Source organism: Lycorma delicatula, chromosome 4 (genome assembly GCF_047948215.1).
Source record: "Lycorma delicatula isolate Av1 chromosome 4, ASM4794821v1, whole genome shotgun sequence".
Lineage (NCBI taxonomy): Eukaryota > Metazoa > Arthropoda > Insecta > Hemiptera > Fulgoridae > Lycorma > Lycorma delicatula.
This window is the reverse complement of record NC_134458.1, coordinates 155,513,832-155,531,275: the sequence shown is the minus strand read 5'-3', so window position 1 is coordinate 155,531,275 and position 17,444 is coordinate 155,513,832. Positions and strand designations below refer to the sequence as shown.

The window sequence follows — 17,444 nt, the reverse complement described above, 5'->3', positions numbered from 1 at the left end:
TATTAGTTATCTGTAGAGGTACCTGAAAATATCCTTCATTTCATAATAAACTAATTGTGTATTCATTCAATTATAAGAGATTATTTAGTTCGTTTCGTATAAAGATAGCTTAGCTATGAATAAGATTTAGAAAATACTTTATAAATGAAAAGTAAAGGATATATAATCAAATATTTTAAGGAAGGTTTTAAAAATCACTTATTTACTTTGAGTTCTTATTACTAAGCATATATATATATATATATATATATATATATATATATATATATATATATATATATAACAACAACTTTATGCATACTTCATTTATTATATAAAAAGAAAATCTATTCCAAACCGTTATTGATAAAAATTGAAAAATAGAATTATGCTCAAATTAAATTCAAAAACTAGATTCCAATTTTGATAGTTAACACGTTATATTAATAATATAATCAGTGGATACACATCAAGAAAATTAAGTAAAAATTATCGGTGAAAGTGTAATTTCAGAAAATTTAAAGATGGCTATTCGAAAATTAAATTCTTGAGTAAACGTAACAATAATATTTTGTCAACCTACGTGGCTGAGTAGGTAAGGTCTTGGTAATTCTGTGGAGGTCCCGGATTCGAATCCCGGTTAGGCATGGCATCTTTTCATACGATATCAGTTTCTACCGGGGTAGTAGTCATAGCTGTTGATGCCCGCTCTTTCACAATAAAAAGGTTTTTTTAAATAATATGTGATCAATATTTACAAAAAAAAAATTACAAATAATTATTTGTATAACGGAGGGAATAAATAATTGATGAAACAAATTTCCTCTCTTACGTAAAGTATGGAGATAAAGAACCCTAAACCTTTTTATTTTAAGTATTATCGAATCGAAGGTATTAAAATAATGAAAATTGGTATTTCAATGTTCCTTTAAAAACAGATTGACACGTTTCACCATTTTTAAAAAACCGAATCTGCTGGGCGCCATGGCAAAAAATAAGTAATTATTTTCATGAGAATCCTATATTTCAGGAACCGAAGGTGTTACAGTCGTGAAAATTAGCACTTGACCCGATGAAAATAAAATTATATTTATCACCCTTTTTCAGAAGTTTAACTTACGGGTGCTAACAATATGTTAGAATTCATTAACGGATGGTATTATAGCAGAACACTATTCCCATCCACTCTTTCTCCATAGTTTTATCTTTCAAATTTGATGCAAAATATTTTTATCATTGTCATTAAAATTAACTAAAAAAACTAAATTAAAATTAAACTAAAATTTTGACCAATTTAAATATTAGTAGATCAATTGGCCAATTTTTTCTTTATTAAAACGTCAATCACTAAGTTATGATTGAATTTTAACAAAAATTTAATATTGGCCAATCTTACTGCAGGTACAAATACAAAATCCATACGAGCGAAGCCGTGGACAACAACTAGTATGATATAAAAATATTATATATTTCAAAGAAATATATTATTAAACATAGCTATCAAATTTACCTTAAAGTAAAATTTATATTAAAATGCAATTTATATCCACATACATAAATTTTAATAAAAAAACTAAGCCGTGTACAAAATGGTCAGGATTTTTTTTACAATGATAAAATAAAAAAAATTTAATAAAAACAAAAGTGTATTTAATAAAAAGTTGTACCAAAGGTGGAATAGTCACCTTAATAATTATTATTTTTTAACTGCTGTTCCTTAATTACAATAGGGATGTTTTTAATTTCACTGTTTTCTCTCTCTTTTTCCTTAAAAAATTCAAAGCTTCAAAGAAACGTGTCCGCTCTACCAGAAAATTAAGAAATATAATAAAATTATATTAAAATATTTATTTTTTTTAAACTATATTTAACTGTTGAGATACTGCATAATACAGAAAAAATTGGTTAAAAGCAATAAGGGTAATCAATACTGGAAATTGTACTTTGTAAAAAAAAATGTAAAAAGCACTTATTGAAATAATTTTTTTTTTTTAAATAGATTAATCAAAGAATCTATTTATGGATTATCAGTAAAAATTACAGTTAACAATTTTTCCAAAATTAAAAAATTGAACATTACATTTAATTTACCTCATAAACAAAAATACTCAGTCCTTTCTATTAAGAGATATAAATCAATCTAACCGTAAAAAGACCTAGAATAAAACATGAAAAAGTTACAGAGCAGTTTAGTTCGATAAAGATGTCAGAGAGACAATTTTTTCCCCCATTTATTTATTGTCTCTTCAATATTTATGAAGAAAGATAAAAAAACAACTCTTTTTCAAAGTATTTAAAATATATTAATTTTTGAAGCTAACTGTCAAAAGTTATGTTCAAATTTTATGTGAAGTCAAACAATGATTAAAAATAGCCGGCAATCAATCGCATAACTTTCCCAACTAGTCGGTCAAGTTATGCAATTCATAAATTAAATTATATTTAAACCTTCCAATTTTAATTTTTGAAGCCTAGATGCTCAAAAAACTAAAGCAATAATCAACATCTTTAATATTAGTAGGTGATAAATCATAATAAATATGTAAAATATATATAACAATGTAAAATATATGAAGTTAACTTATTTTCTGGTGCTACTGAAAAAAAAAAATCTTGGATTATCATAACCTATCGTCCGGGAATCAGAGGGCCTCTTCATGAATATTTTCAGTGTACTGAAATCTATTTAAACATTTTATGCTGCTAAGGAAGACACAACTTCCTTAGCAGCATTTCCCCTGTTTGTTTTTCGTGTGTATTTACGGACTGCGACGGGCCTAAAATGAAATAAAACGAAATTTGTTGCAAACATGGAGTAAGTTGATGATACACTGTATCAACATCTTCCTTTCGTTCTGAATCAATTGCCACTAGTGTCGCTACAGCAATTGGATCGATGATTTGTATTAATAGAACACCCAATAGTTCAAACGAATAGATAATTTTAAAGAAAAAAGTATATCAATACAACAATCAAATCGACTAACCGTAAATCAAATAAAAATAAATGTAGAAAATATAAATCCAAATAACTCCCATTAATTTCTTTTCTGAAGCGAGATTTAAATAAAAAAGGAAAATTACATAAAAGTAATTTTTTGATATAAAACGAATATAAATGTATACTTATATTTGTTAAACATTTTTTTGAAATTTGTGATCTTGATAAAAAACTTTTTATTTTTATTTTTATTTTTAAAAAAGGTTTTTTGCTAAAGAGCCTAAAGTAAAAATGGAAAATTTTATTTCGACCAAATCACTCCCACCCCTTTTCCCAATTTTGTTCAAGACATTCTTTTACCTCGAAGATAGAACCTGCCTACCGAGTTAGAAGAAAATCGGTCAACGGGGTCCAGACCAAATATAGGCCAACATACATACTACATACGCACAAACGTTCGTTTAACAAAAATACATTTTTTGCAGTTAGGAACATTCAAATAAAAGGATTTTTCGCATATTATTTACAGTTTAATTAAATATTTTTTTAAAATGTCTACTTATGTCACAAAAAATAAAAAGATAATTTTTTTGACCGATCTTTATACCTACCGTTATAACTAAAGCTATACCCGGGAAAGTAAAAAGTAAGTAAATTAAAAATTTAGTCAAATAATCCAAAATAAGTGACGTCATTTAAACTGATACTCTTATCTAATAACGAGGCCTGGAGACCTGGCCTAATATCTTATCTAATAATGAGACCTGGAGCAATCTATAAAAATAAGTTTATAAATATATAAATAAACTTTAAATAAGAATTGGTTAAAATTGTTATAAAGCTTTTTATATTAGTTTATTACGTAAAAATTCAAGTATCTATTATTACATATCCAAAAAGAGCCCACTGACTTAGTTTTTTTTTATTATGTACGATTGAAAGATCGAAAACGAATAACTTAAAAATCAAGGAGGCATAGAATTTTTTAAGTAAACATTAATTACTTCAGCGGCTAATCAACTACATAGGTTCAATATTTGTACTCTATATACAGAATATCCCACGAAGAAACGGAGGAGCTTTCAGAACATGTTCTATTGGTGAAAATAATGAAAAAGTTTTATATAAACATAGATCTGGAAACGTTTTGATTTCGAGTTACGGCTAGCGAAAGATTTCGCCCGGATTTCAGCTCTTCTAATAAAAGGACCCCTAGTGTAACTTTTTGGACCCAAATTAAGGAGCAAAGTAAGTGATTTATTACGTAATTTTATCTTTTAAATAGGATAAAATAGGTCCCAGAACGGTAATTCCAGTAGTTTTTAAGATATCCGACGTAAAGTACAAATTTCGGTGTTGAAAAGAAAGTTTTTTTTTTACATTTGTAGTGCAATATCTTTGTTAAATGACTAATAAATACTAAAAGTTTAGTAACAGAACATATAGAGAATTTAATCCCGAGAAAATTAATGTAAATACAGGGAATAAAAATTAAATAAAAACTTTTAAAAAATCGGATTTTTATTGAAGAAAAACAGACGTAAAATGGACAGAAAATCGTGTTATTCTTTTTGTATCTAATAAACATTACATATATAAAGATAATATATGAACATGTATATATATAAAAATTCAATTTTTTTTTTACCCAAATATAAATCACTATTGTAATAATAATAATAATAATAATAATAATAATAATAATAATAATAATAATCAAAAGATATAACATTTGAAAACATAAAAGGATTTTTGTGTATGTATACGTGTGCGTGCTCGAATATGACTAAAAGAAAAGGAGATAAACAATATAACAAGAAAATGAGAAGTGATAAATCCAATGGTATAACAATGCATGTAATACAATATCGGGAAAACCATCTCAAAAGATAAAATAAACTGAAATGGATACAGAGAAAAATAAGGATAGCTTTCACTGCTAAACAGATTATGATATCGAATGAATAAATTTGATAAAATCGGCAACAAGTTTAATACATTTTTCGGCTTTATGAGAGGGGAAGATATTATTATTAAATAAAAAATGTGACTTCAAAATCATGTTACGACGATAAATAGTAACATAATTTTGAAGTCGGAATACCAACTTACAAGTTTCAATATTAACGAGATGAAGCAGTAACTAAAATTCATTAATCCATTTACTTATTTAAAAATGTTCATCAAATTAAGAATTTAGCACCCATAAATTATAAATTAATTATTTAATTACAACTGAATTAGTAAAAAAAATCAGTTTACATTAAAATTTATATATTTCAAATGTTTTGAAGAGGTGGTGGTTTTTTGTTGTTTTTATTTAAATAACTAAGAAGAAATAAATAAGGAAAAAAGTTCCCTCTGCGAAATTATTTTTAAAAATTCAGCAGCATCTTCCAACTATAGAAACCATCATATATAACATTTTAATCATTTACTTTAATGCGGTTCGGTTATTTGAATATAATTTTTGTTTTTTTTTTTATGATAATTGTTGTTTTTTTATACCCCCCAATTCCTTTAAAAAAACCTTCGTAAAAATAAGACTTATTCAAACGTAAAACATATTTTATAAAGATAATTAACTATTAAACCATAATAGAATTATTAAAAATTAGCATTTATTGAAATTATCATTGAAGGAAGAGAGGGTAGTTTTTTGAAAGAAAAAAATGTGCAAATATTTGCTGTGTAAGAAGGAATAAAAGGCAAGAAGAAAATTTTACTCTTTGGATGTTTTTATAGAGAAATGAAAGTCCTTACCTCAGTCATCAATTCTCTCCATCATTCGACGGCTTTTTTTTAAATTTAATAAATTCCTTATTTATTGAAGTTATCTGATTAAATTTTAAGTTTCGACGTCAACACTTTCATCAGATAAAAGACAAAATGCAATGCAGGCACACAAACACACACATACAAGGTGTATATATAGAGGTATTGTATATTATGAAATCCTTAAATAACTTTACAAGCTTTGAAGATGGAAAAAAGAAATCTAGTAAGGACTTCTACTTTAAAACTAGCAATATTTTAGTATGAAACCACAATACCCCAGCCCAAAAAAAGGACAGGATTATGAAATTATTCTAAAGGGCATTAAATTCAAAAATTATGTCGTAAAAACTTAACCTGAAGCCTGAATTACACAACGTAACTCAGGATAAAAAAAAAACCAAAATGGCGTTTATTCGGTACTTTTCACAGATAATTTTAAATGTGGTCTTATTCCGAAAAGTAAATAGTTTTTAGGTAGCAGTATTATTAAATTTTATTTATTTATTTATTTTTTTCAGTGTTTCAGTGTTTTTTGAACAATATTCTTTGTACGGGTAAAGATGTATTTTGCCTGGTTCTTAGCGTTACCCAACCAACACGTGATGTTGGTCGGGTGACCGTACTTCGTTTCTCATTTTATTTTTTTATTTTATGTTTTTTAGTCAAATAATCGGAGGGAGGTGCATCCAGTCGCGTCGCACGTACAGTAATAGAGGCAATGGTTGTGTTGGTTGAGCCGCCGCGCCGTACACCGTCACACCACTTAAAATATCGAAATTAAAAAAAAACCCAAGATGGTTTTTAGATATTTATCTGAAGAGTATTTGCAAGCCCCAGTTTAATCAATATCTCGTTTAGTGTAGTCGGAAATAGAGAAAATTTTTATTCGTTATTAAACATTTTTTCCCTTCCTTCACTTCTTTCAAGGTCGAATTTCGAAAACTCTAGAAATTGGATTTTAGATATTAAAAATGAAATGTTAGATGTAAATAAAAATTACAGAAGTTGATTTCTTAATTTGCTACCGAGAAATTAAAAAAAATATCCGGGGAAAAAATTAAATCCAAATTTAAAAATTAAATTTAAATTCGGGATTTCAAAAAAGTTAGAAACCGGTTTTTCACACGAAGATTACGCAAACGAAAAATCAAGTTGATATTTTCATTTGTTACAGAGAAATTAAACAAACAGTAAATTTCATTGTTACTCCATTTTAATCGGAATTTCAAAAAATTCTTTCTTAATGTGCACTTACACCCGTAAGAAGAACATGTATAAAAATTTCATTAATTTATCTGCAGTAGTTTTATCTGGACGTTTTCAAATCAATTAGACAGGACAAGTTGCTTTATAATACAGATATGTAAAGATAAAATTAGTGAAATTTTTAAATGGAAAATCTTTCTCTATTAAATAATTTATGGTATTAAATTTAAGAATTAAGTAATAGTTTTAAAAATCTAGTCTTTAGAACTGTAACAGATTTTAAAATTTAAAAAGAATTGAAAAGTATCTTTTCACCGATTTCCTTTTAAACTTTCAGTTTTTTTAAATTTTAAAATACTTATTTTATACAGTTTATATTTGTGAAAATTCTGTTATTTAAAAATTAACGTCATATATAATTTAGTTCATAAAGTAGGACGTAAAAGATAAATCTAATTACAGAATAAAAACCATGAATAATATGAAATACATAAGTTATCCAACGTTCATTTTATAAAATTTTTACGATTTCATTTTTAAATTCGGTTTTTAATAAGATAATTCGAAATTAAAAACTAAATTTTTCGCATGCGGAATTAATTTTCAACACACTTATTATTTCTTTAGGAGATATTTAAATAAATTGAACAAAAGAGATATCTCGCTATTATCTCTACAGCCAGCGTACAAATTTTAACAAAAGAATCCTAGTATTCTATTCAACACAAAGCAAAAATTTCAATTTAACCAGAATAGTTCCTTTCAAATGAATAATATAACACGGAAAAAATTGATTCAATGTTTATAGAATTATTAAGCCAAGTGTTCTAAATAATAAAATATATAATTACGTTATATAAAATTTAAGAATTTTATACATTTTTAAATGTTTATTACTTTAATTTATAAACAAAAATAATTTCGCTATTTTATTAAAACAATGTAATTTACGATCAAATATTATCATGATTTAACATGAAAAGGCTTGCGCAGACATTCTAACACCAGTGTACACCCATTTTTTTTCTTGTTTTTCTTTTTATATGTCATTTGCTAAATGCGTGCATAAAGTAAATGAATTACATAATGTAACTGCAACGATCTGGTTACACAGTTATTTATTAACAGCCATTACAGCTTATGAATAATTGACTAAAAACATAACATTTACAGCTTAACATTAGATGGATAAAAAGGAATAAAAATAATTCGAGCAAAAATCATACTTATTTATTGCTTCCTATAAAAAGTAAAGTGATAATGTTTTATATATAATCTGGAAATTTATTTTAGTAAAAGGTCGTTGAAAAAATTGAGAAAACTTAATGAGAAAAAAAGATTAATTATTATGATACTTTTTTTGTGATTAGCAAAAAAAAAAAAAAATATCACTCCAAAGTAGTTATGCTTTCCTGGCATTAGTTATTTAATCGTATAGGGTGGAAAAATAATAATACTTGAAAAAAGTAAAAAATAATTTAAATCTACAGTTTTGATTTTTTTGCTTCCCCAAAGAAAAAAATCACCAACTTTGTTAAACGGAAGAAACTAAAATATTTCCACTGAAAAATATACAACCAATAAAATATTACATAAGATTTATTTTTTTGTATGTTGGAGTGAACTATAATGAAATTTTATTGTTAATATTGCTATTAAGACTTTAAATAAACTAAAAAAAAGTTTTCAAACTCAAAAAGTCCATGTTTTAAACTTTGATCGTCTGGACATTGCTTCTAAAGTATTGTTTTTTGGGCAACTTGAGTTACTACTATTTTTAGAAAGATATTTAAAAAATTCACCAAAAAAAATATACAATAAATAAAAAAGTACTATATACATACTTTGTACATACCAGTGTGTTTACCTTTTATCAAAAAAATTTATTTGTCCTTTTACCAGTAATTTATTGGTATAAGTCTGGGGTCAATATCATCCGGGGATGGTGTAGATTTCTTTGAGGTCAATTTTCTCAAACTTTGGAAATACAACCCAACTCTATGAACTCAATACATACGTGCATGCTTACCTTGCCATTTAAAAAAAAGTTGCCCCCAAATTCTTCTCTTCCCCAAAAATCGAAAAAAAAATTTTTCATATACACACACGAAAATTACCCACTAATTTTTTTTTTTTTTTGAGGTCCCTGGGTTATGAAACTTCAAGAAATTAAAAACCCATAGTTTTTTGACTGATTATCATACTTTCCTTATTATGTTATGATGTCAGGAAAGTAAAATATAAGTAGCAATTTTTACCTCAAATAATATTTTTTTAAAATTTACTGAGCTACACCTTCAATGAAAACTGCATGAGACAATAAACATTTTTGAAGGATTAGTAAAAGAAATTTATTACACCAAAATTATTTCTCCATAAATAAATGGAGAAATAAATAGATCTGCCTCAGGATAGAAGAGTGAAGAAATAAATCATACAGGAATTTAAAAAAAAGGAACCGTGTACTATGTTTTGTAGATAAATAAAAATTTATGATTAGACTCAAAAAATAAATTACTTATAAATAATAATAAAATAAATAACTTAAAATTATGTAAACAGATAAAAAAATTACTTTTGAAGTTTATCTTTTTCAAAATTATTTGATGTAAAACAATTATCGGAATCTTATAAAATTAAATCCAATAAAATTTATTTATTCTTCATAATATAAATAAATTGAAAAATATATCTGTTCACTAAAAACTTCCTGTTTATTATAAGATTAAAATTACTTTTCTTACAAGTAAAAATATATCTTTTAAATTAGAAATCAGGCTTTGATTTCACTGTTTTGGGGCTATTTTAATTTTTTTACACGTATTAATTACATTTTTTTATTACAAAGAATTAAGGTAAAGTTGTTACGTTAATCGACCAAATTAACTGAATCATCAGTTTTATTATTAAAGTTAATCTAATTTTGTGTATGTGTAAAAGTGTGTGTGTGTGCGCGCGCGCGCGCGCGCGAAAGAGTGAGTGTGTAAGAGTGAGAGAGAATATACTTTAGAAAATAAAACCATAACTGTAGTGTTGTCTGATTTAAAAAAAAAAATGTAATACCTAAATAAAATTGATACATTAACCATTTGCTATTTACTTAAGTATTGAATTTTAATATCTACAAAAAATAATAAATTACAATAATTTGATTTTTAGAAAAAAATGAGTAAACGTAAATAGAATTACCTCAAAAAGTACTTAATAGGTATCAGGTGTTTAGTAGTAACCCAACCGTAATAATTAATGCCACATTTGCGATTATTAACGTACCTAAATTATATCTAAAATGTATAATCGATAAACCAAAGGAAATTTTTCTAAATGTCATGAAACTAATTCTTTTTTCGTTGCTTTTAGATTAGATCAATAAATTCAGATAACATGGCAATAAGATTGATTGTAACCAGAAAGTGAACAATTGTTACTTTTTATTTAAACCACAAAATTGTGCTACCCTTTTCAACAGCAGTTGGAAAATTCTTTTTTTCCACTAAAAAAAAAAAAAACAATTCAATATACTTGTTTACATAAGAAGTGTAGAGACAACAGTGATCAGAGAAAATCCTTCACAGGTTTTTTTTTTCTGTACTTATATAATTTAGTATCTACAAAAAGATGAACTATTTATTTCAGATATAATTTTTACTATTAATATGCAGATTTTTAGCACTGTGTCAAAACGATAATAATTTTTTTTTTCAAAATTATAATTTTTGAACTTTGAAATAGATACGTTATTTTTACAAGACATAAATGAAACATAGATATTGATAGAACAAATTAAAGATGACCTTTTTTTCTGAATTAACATATTTTATTAATGTACACCAATAAAAATTAACTTTCTTAATTAATAAAATAAATAAATAAAAAAAAAACAACATTTTAGATTTTAAACATTAAAATAATTATAAAAATAGTTTTTTTTTTACTTTTATAATTTAAATAAAATTTTTTTATATAAGATGAAAAATCTAGATTTTACTTAAAATTTACTATAAAAAATTACATAAATCTATATTGAGAGTTTCTCACCCAACCCGATCGCAACAGATAACATAATTATGATTTCTGTAAATAACTGAAGAAACTAATAAAATAAATGTTACAAACAAGTTTGTAAAACATCAATTTGATTTATAAACAATTAAGTGTAAAACGGAAAGTAACTTAAGTAGAAGAAAATAATGCACGTTCTATTATTTTATGGAAGAAAGAAAATTTCATGAAGTACTGAACACCCACCAGTTCAAAAAGGGTTTAAAGGGTTATCACGTTTATTCATTTTGTACCTTAAGTATACTTTGTCTACAATGCAGCTATCGTCCTGCAGTAAAATCTAAGTTTTTCGTTAGAATCTAACGAAAAGAAAAAGTAATCAGGTCGAGTGAAATGACGTCATATTATCATATATCGTTCATTAGTTCAGCAAAGTAATTTTTGTAACAATCGTTAACTGAAGTTTTCAATATTTACACGAAATAAAACTACGAAATTTAGAATTAAATATATATATATATATATATCCACTGATCAACCTAAATTATTTTATTATGTACGACTAACTTGTCAACTATACATATAGAATAACTAGCTTTGCTTGCCCGACCATCTGGCCAGGAGGGGTCCGCCCCTGAATGCCCGCTCTATTCATTCCCCTTATGGCTGGGAGAATAATACTGATAAATGATTAAAGTATTCAGGCTTTATAGAAACCTGAAAAAGAAGCTAAATTATAAAAAAGATAGTAGTAACTATAAGATAGTAGTAGTCGCACACCTTTGACGACGAAAAGTACATAACTTATTTCTTTTGCGATTCAGATAGAAAGATAATAATGAAGTAGAAAGGTTAATCTCTTTTTTTATTTAATAGATATCTTTAATTCACAACTTCATCCTCAAGAGGGCTAGGGCCTCTGTTTAAGCCTTAAAACCTTTTCTGAGATAGCACGAATGTATCCTAAAAATTTGAAAGCACAATCAGTCGGTTGGTTCTCGTGTGATACGAGAACAAACAAACAGACAAACAAATTCTCTGGTTTACTCATAAGATACAGCTTTACCCAAACAAAAATTTGTCTTAAAAAAAATATGGTTTTCAAGATATAAGGACTAAATACATGGATTTATAGTTACAAAACGGATTTTTCGTTGTTACTGGAGAAAAGAAAACGAGACACATTTTCATTTAAATATCTTACAACTAATTTTACTCTAACATGTAAATTAATGTTACACTCGGTTAACTCATTGAGAATGCTTTGGTGTAACGCATAGAAGCCAACACTATCAATTTTTTTTCTGCAGATTCTATCAAAGATAAATTTGATATTGACAAAAGAACCATTTTACGTCGTAAGCCAGTGTAGTATAAATGTTAAATATTTACAAAAACGAAAATTCTAACGTATTTCTGATTTACTTTTACATTACATCAAAAACCATAAAATTCGTGAGAATGTACTATTTTTCATTTACTAGAGTTAAAATAATAAAAAAAAAAAACGTTTTATAAATTATTTTGAACAATATATTAACGAATATTAAAAAAAAGTTTAAATATTAAAAAAAGAAAGGAAAAAGAAATTGCCGTTTTCATTGACCACGTATATGAGTGGGTAAAGGACATTGTTAATACTTCGAAGAAAAACTCATAACAGATTTTTACGACTACAATATATATAATAAAAACCAGCAGTAAAATATTTTACTGCAGCTATAAAAGTCCGCATTTAAGCTCTCAATTGACTGCAAACACATCGTAGTATATACGTATGAACGTGGTATTTATCAAACGTGTGTTATTATTAAATAAACCCTACAGTAATGAACTAATCATTGTTTTTTTTTTTAATTTTTGATTTAAATAAATAAGTTTATAAAATACAACTAATTCGTTTATATATTCATAATATTAAAAAGCTAAATATTTAACAAATTAAGGGATTTTTTTTACAGAAATTTCGAAGAAAAGTACGTTATTACTTTCGGTCGTGTAGTTGATTAGGGGGAGGAAATGAATTGTCTTTACGTCTTGAAGTATGAAAAGTACGAAGTTACCATTCACTTAAAATGTCATTTCCATATATATATTTTTTTTATCCGGAATCGACTTAAGCAAATAAACACGTTGTTTTGTAAACAAAGTTTTATCTTTATTAATCTTAAAATCTATTTATACTATTTACACAAATTCTCACCTGTAAACAAAGAAATGACATTTAAAATTTATTCTTTAATTAGTCGATTCCTTTTTTAACAATCCTTGTAAATTAGTTTGTTATATTTACTTTATATCACACATGATTACATTTAATCCATACATGGATTTTTCCAACCTTAGCCCCCCTCTACCGTGTAAGCCGGTCACTACTACTACGGTCAATACGCACAGCCCAACAAATTCAGTATTAAAGAAATGTAGTTTTTTACACATACATACATATATAAAATTGTTGGTTCGAAAACCTTCGAAACTATTAGACCAATTTTATTGAAATTTAGATATAATGAAGAAGTGCATCTGAAATTGTACGTGTGACAATTTTGATGAAGATTGGTTGAGTCGTTCTTTAGTTACGCTCAATTTAAGGTCGACTACAGACAACGCGTAACATCAATCTGAGGTTATGTTGACTTTGTATTTGTGTATTTTTCATACGTCCAAATGTAGAGAATCACAGTGGTGAGTGAGTTTTAATTTGGTTGTGTGTAGGGTCTACTACGTTAATCGAATGTATGTTGCGCGTTGTACTCTGAACAGAATTTTGATAATAGCAACAAATTAATTTATAATTCAAAAGATGTTAGTGAAAATTATTTGAACACATATTTATTAATAAATTGAACGGGATCCAGAAAATTCAGAGTTTTCTTTCATTTTCTAATTATTATTATTATTTAAATATTTACTGATGTAGTAATATTTTTTTCCTTTAAAAGAAAATATTCTAATTTTATTTTAAATAAATTAATGGAAGGACTTTTTAAATGACTTGATCATTTATAAAAAATTGCAACGGAAGTATAACACTGTCGTTTCCTGTAAGCCAAAGTATTGTATATTACATGAAACGTTCTGTTTGATTTGGTAAAGGTGGTAAAGGTGGATGTTGTTATTTTTTAACAACAAGTGATTATTATTTTTAGCAAAGGATGTGCACTCATAATTCATAATCACAAAGATAAATTAATATATTTATTTTTTTAAATATTATTTTTACTTTTTTTTTTTAAATTTCAGCTAAGGTAATTCATTATATATGTATCCTGATAGCTTAGTTTTGTATCATAAAAATTCGTTCTGAATTTTTGAGGCCCCCCCCAACCAAAAGGTGACATTATAATTCAGACGAGACGTAAATTTACGCATATGTAATAAATATTTAACAATGATAACAAGTTTAGGGTTTTATTAAGGCACTTAAAAGCAAACATTTTAAATAGATAAAATTTGAGAAAGTTATACGATTACAGTTAAGAAAATAGAAAATCAATATTAAATTTAAAATATATAAAAAATAATTCATTTATTTGTTTTCAGATAATACTTGATCCGGTACGAGGTTTATTATTTCAAAATGTTTGGGATCATTTAATATTAAGCGTTGATCCAAATTTAGTAACACCTGGTCCAAGTACATCAAGAACACGTGTTAGTAGTCACAGATATTTAAGTGTTATATTATACGACCATAGAGTTAGAAGAATGTGCTAGTGTTTTATAATGTTTTTTTAACTGATTAACATTTTAATAAAAGAAAAAATAAATACAAACGAAATAAATTTTTATTTATATTACCATAATAGTTTATTATAGGTTATATAATGTCTGTAACAATGAAGTTATTTATAAACTAATTAATTTCATTAAAATAATTTGATTAAATCTATTAATTTTGTTTCTTTTATGTAATAATTATATCGTATTTATTTTGTAATAAAATACTAATTATGTAAATTCATTTATATAAACGTCAAATACAATTCATTATATACAGAATGTTCCAGTAAGTGTTGACCAAACTGAAAATGTTCATTTTATCAAATGCACTCGTTTTATTTTCTCTTTGTCCACGTTTTTGTATTTTTTCAATAAATTTATATCTAATGGATTGATGAAATTTGGTGTACACACAAGTACCCAAATTCTACAAAAAAAAATGAAGATTCTAAAATCGTGACCATTAAAATAATTTAATAGCTATGTTAATATTACTTTATCGAGTAATGTTTTGTTAGATAAAATGTTAAAACATGTATTTAACAAAATGACAGCTTATTTGTTCAAATCGGTTGATAAATTGCTGAAATACTTTTGAAATAGTAAATTATTGGATCAAAAAAAGTTACGCATCCGATAAATTTGTCTTTTTAATTGAATAAAATAATTAATAAAAAGAAAATATAACCTCGGTCAATTTTTTTCAAAACTGATTTATTTTTTAGATATTGTTGTGCGAAATGTAATATACTCCAAATTTAGTTTCACTTTCCCTCATTTTATTTCACTTTAATATCTAGCCTAATAGTCGGTGGAATATAAAAAATTGTACTATATTTCGAAAGGGAGTTGGATTGGAGGAGTCCATCAAAAAACTAATAAAATTAAATATAAATAAAAATAATAACATTGAAAGGTTTTTTTAAATAGAAAAGGTAAGTTTTAAATCTTTCCCACAGTTAACTCTTATAATTTTTTATTTTTTATTTTTAAATATTTCAATATACTGAATTTTAAGATCGTTATTTTTCTTTATTTGTCTGGTAAACAATAAAACGAGCTTTTTAGTACGCAGTAGTTGAAATTTTTGTCTGCATTAAGAATAATGAAAACATAATACCTAGGTAGTATAATGACTTTCCCATAAATGGACTTAATACTGTTTACATTGGTCTACAAAAAAAAAAAATTAAAAAAAATTGTTGCATAAAAGCAATTATTTATTTTTAATCGAGTTTTCAGTGAAAAGTTGAAGTATTTCCAATAAGATTGTATACGTATAGATATTTGTTTTGAATAGTATTGTATAATCATTAAAAATTTGCAAAAAATAATTATCTGAATAATCGTTTTACTGAAATGACAGTATTTTATTCAGTTACATAAGAATATGTTAGCCAATGTCAAAAAAAAAGAAAATAAATAAATAAAACAATGTGAGGATACCCTAAACATGATTACATTTTCTTATGTTTTCTTTTTATGTGGAAACAAAGCTGATCGAAACGTAGCAGAAAAATATTATATTGTAAATTACAATTGAAACAGTGATTTAAATACTGAAAATTATCTAGAAATAGAATCAATCATTATAAATAAATTAGTAAAAACTTATTAAACAGTACAAATTAATAAATTTCACATGGTTCGCTGGTATATTTTAATAAAATAATTAAAAGTAATAAATAAGTGATATATATATATATATATATATATATATATATATATTATATATATATATATATATATATATATATATATATATATATATATATATATATATATATTTATGCACTTGCAGTTTTTAATACACTTTTATATAGAGCCACTCATTATTTAAAACAGGATCAAAGTTCTTTAAACGACGAAATAGAAATTATTAAAAATATTGCCCTTACAAACGATTATAATATTAATACTATAAAAAATTATACAATAGAATAAATAATAAGATAAACAATATAAAATTATTACCAGTTAAAACTGAAAAAAATATACATAAAAAATTAATACACTCCGTATAACCAACAAATTGAAAAATTTTATAAAAATATTAATATAATACCTGTTTACACTAAAAAATAATAAATTAATTAAATAAATTAACAAACAGGGGTATATAGTCCGGATTGTGAGAATTGCGATATGATATATGTGTGTATAACCAATCGTAAATTTGCTATACGTGCAAAAGAATACACACTGATAATATTAAAAACAATAAATCTGAAAATTCTAAATTTTCTAAACATATTTTAGATAATGGTCATACTTCCAATCCAAATACATACATAAAAATAAATTAAGAATTATTATAATCCTCCTTACCAGCACGTTGAAACGTTCTCTAGATCTTTCGGCTTGGAAGTTATCATCAGGAGTTAAAATTAATGTATTAAAGTCAAAGTTTAAAAATAATAGTTAAAATTTAAAAACAGCCATGACTGTCGCGGTCATACTAGTATACTAAAGAGAGTATCCTAGTAGAATATCATTTGAATAAACTATTAGGACCGCGACAGTTATGACTGTTTAAATTTTAACTATTATTTTTAAACATTGACTTTAATGCATTAATTTTAACTCCTGATGATGGCTTCCAAGTAAGCTGAAAGATCTAGAGAACGTGTGAACGTGCTGATTATATTAATTGTTAATTTATTTATTTAACCATATCAACGGTACCATGTTTGAGAAATTAATATTTAAGAATTTTAGATATTTCTTACAATCATTATAATACACGTAATTTAGAGAAATTCCACTTATATAGTAACCAAAAAATCTAACAATAAGGAACTATCGACAATTA

General features: G+C 25.4%; 2 protein-coding genes across 3 annotated transcripts in view; one reads left to right on the top strand and one right to left on the bottom strand.

The window, feature by feature from the left end:
* The window catches only part of LOC142323217 (cilia- and flagella-associated protein 299-like), a 63,427-nt gene extending 48,801 nt beyond the window's left edge, over positions 1-14,626 (top strand). The window contains exon 5 of the mRNA XM_075362570.1: positions 14,453-14,626. Coding sequence (XP_075218685.1) covers positions 14,453-14,626 — 174 coding nt within the window. The remainder of the gene's footprint in view (positions 1-14,452) is intronic.
* Nos (Nitric oxide synthase) overlaps positions 1-17,444 on the bottom strand; it is a 752,676-nt gene that overhangs the window by 303,392 nt on the left and 431,840 nt on the right. The gene's annotated exons all lie outside the window — the stretch shown is intronic.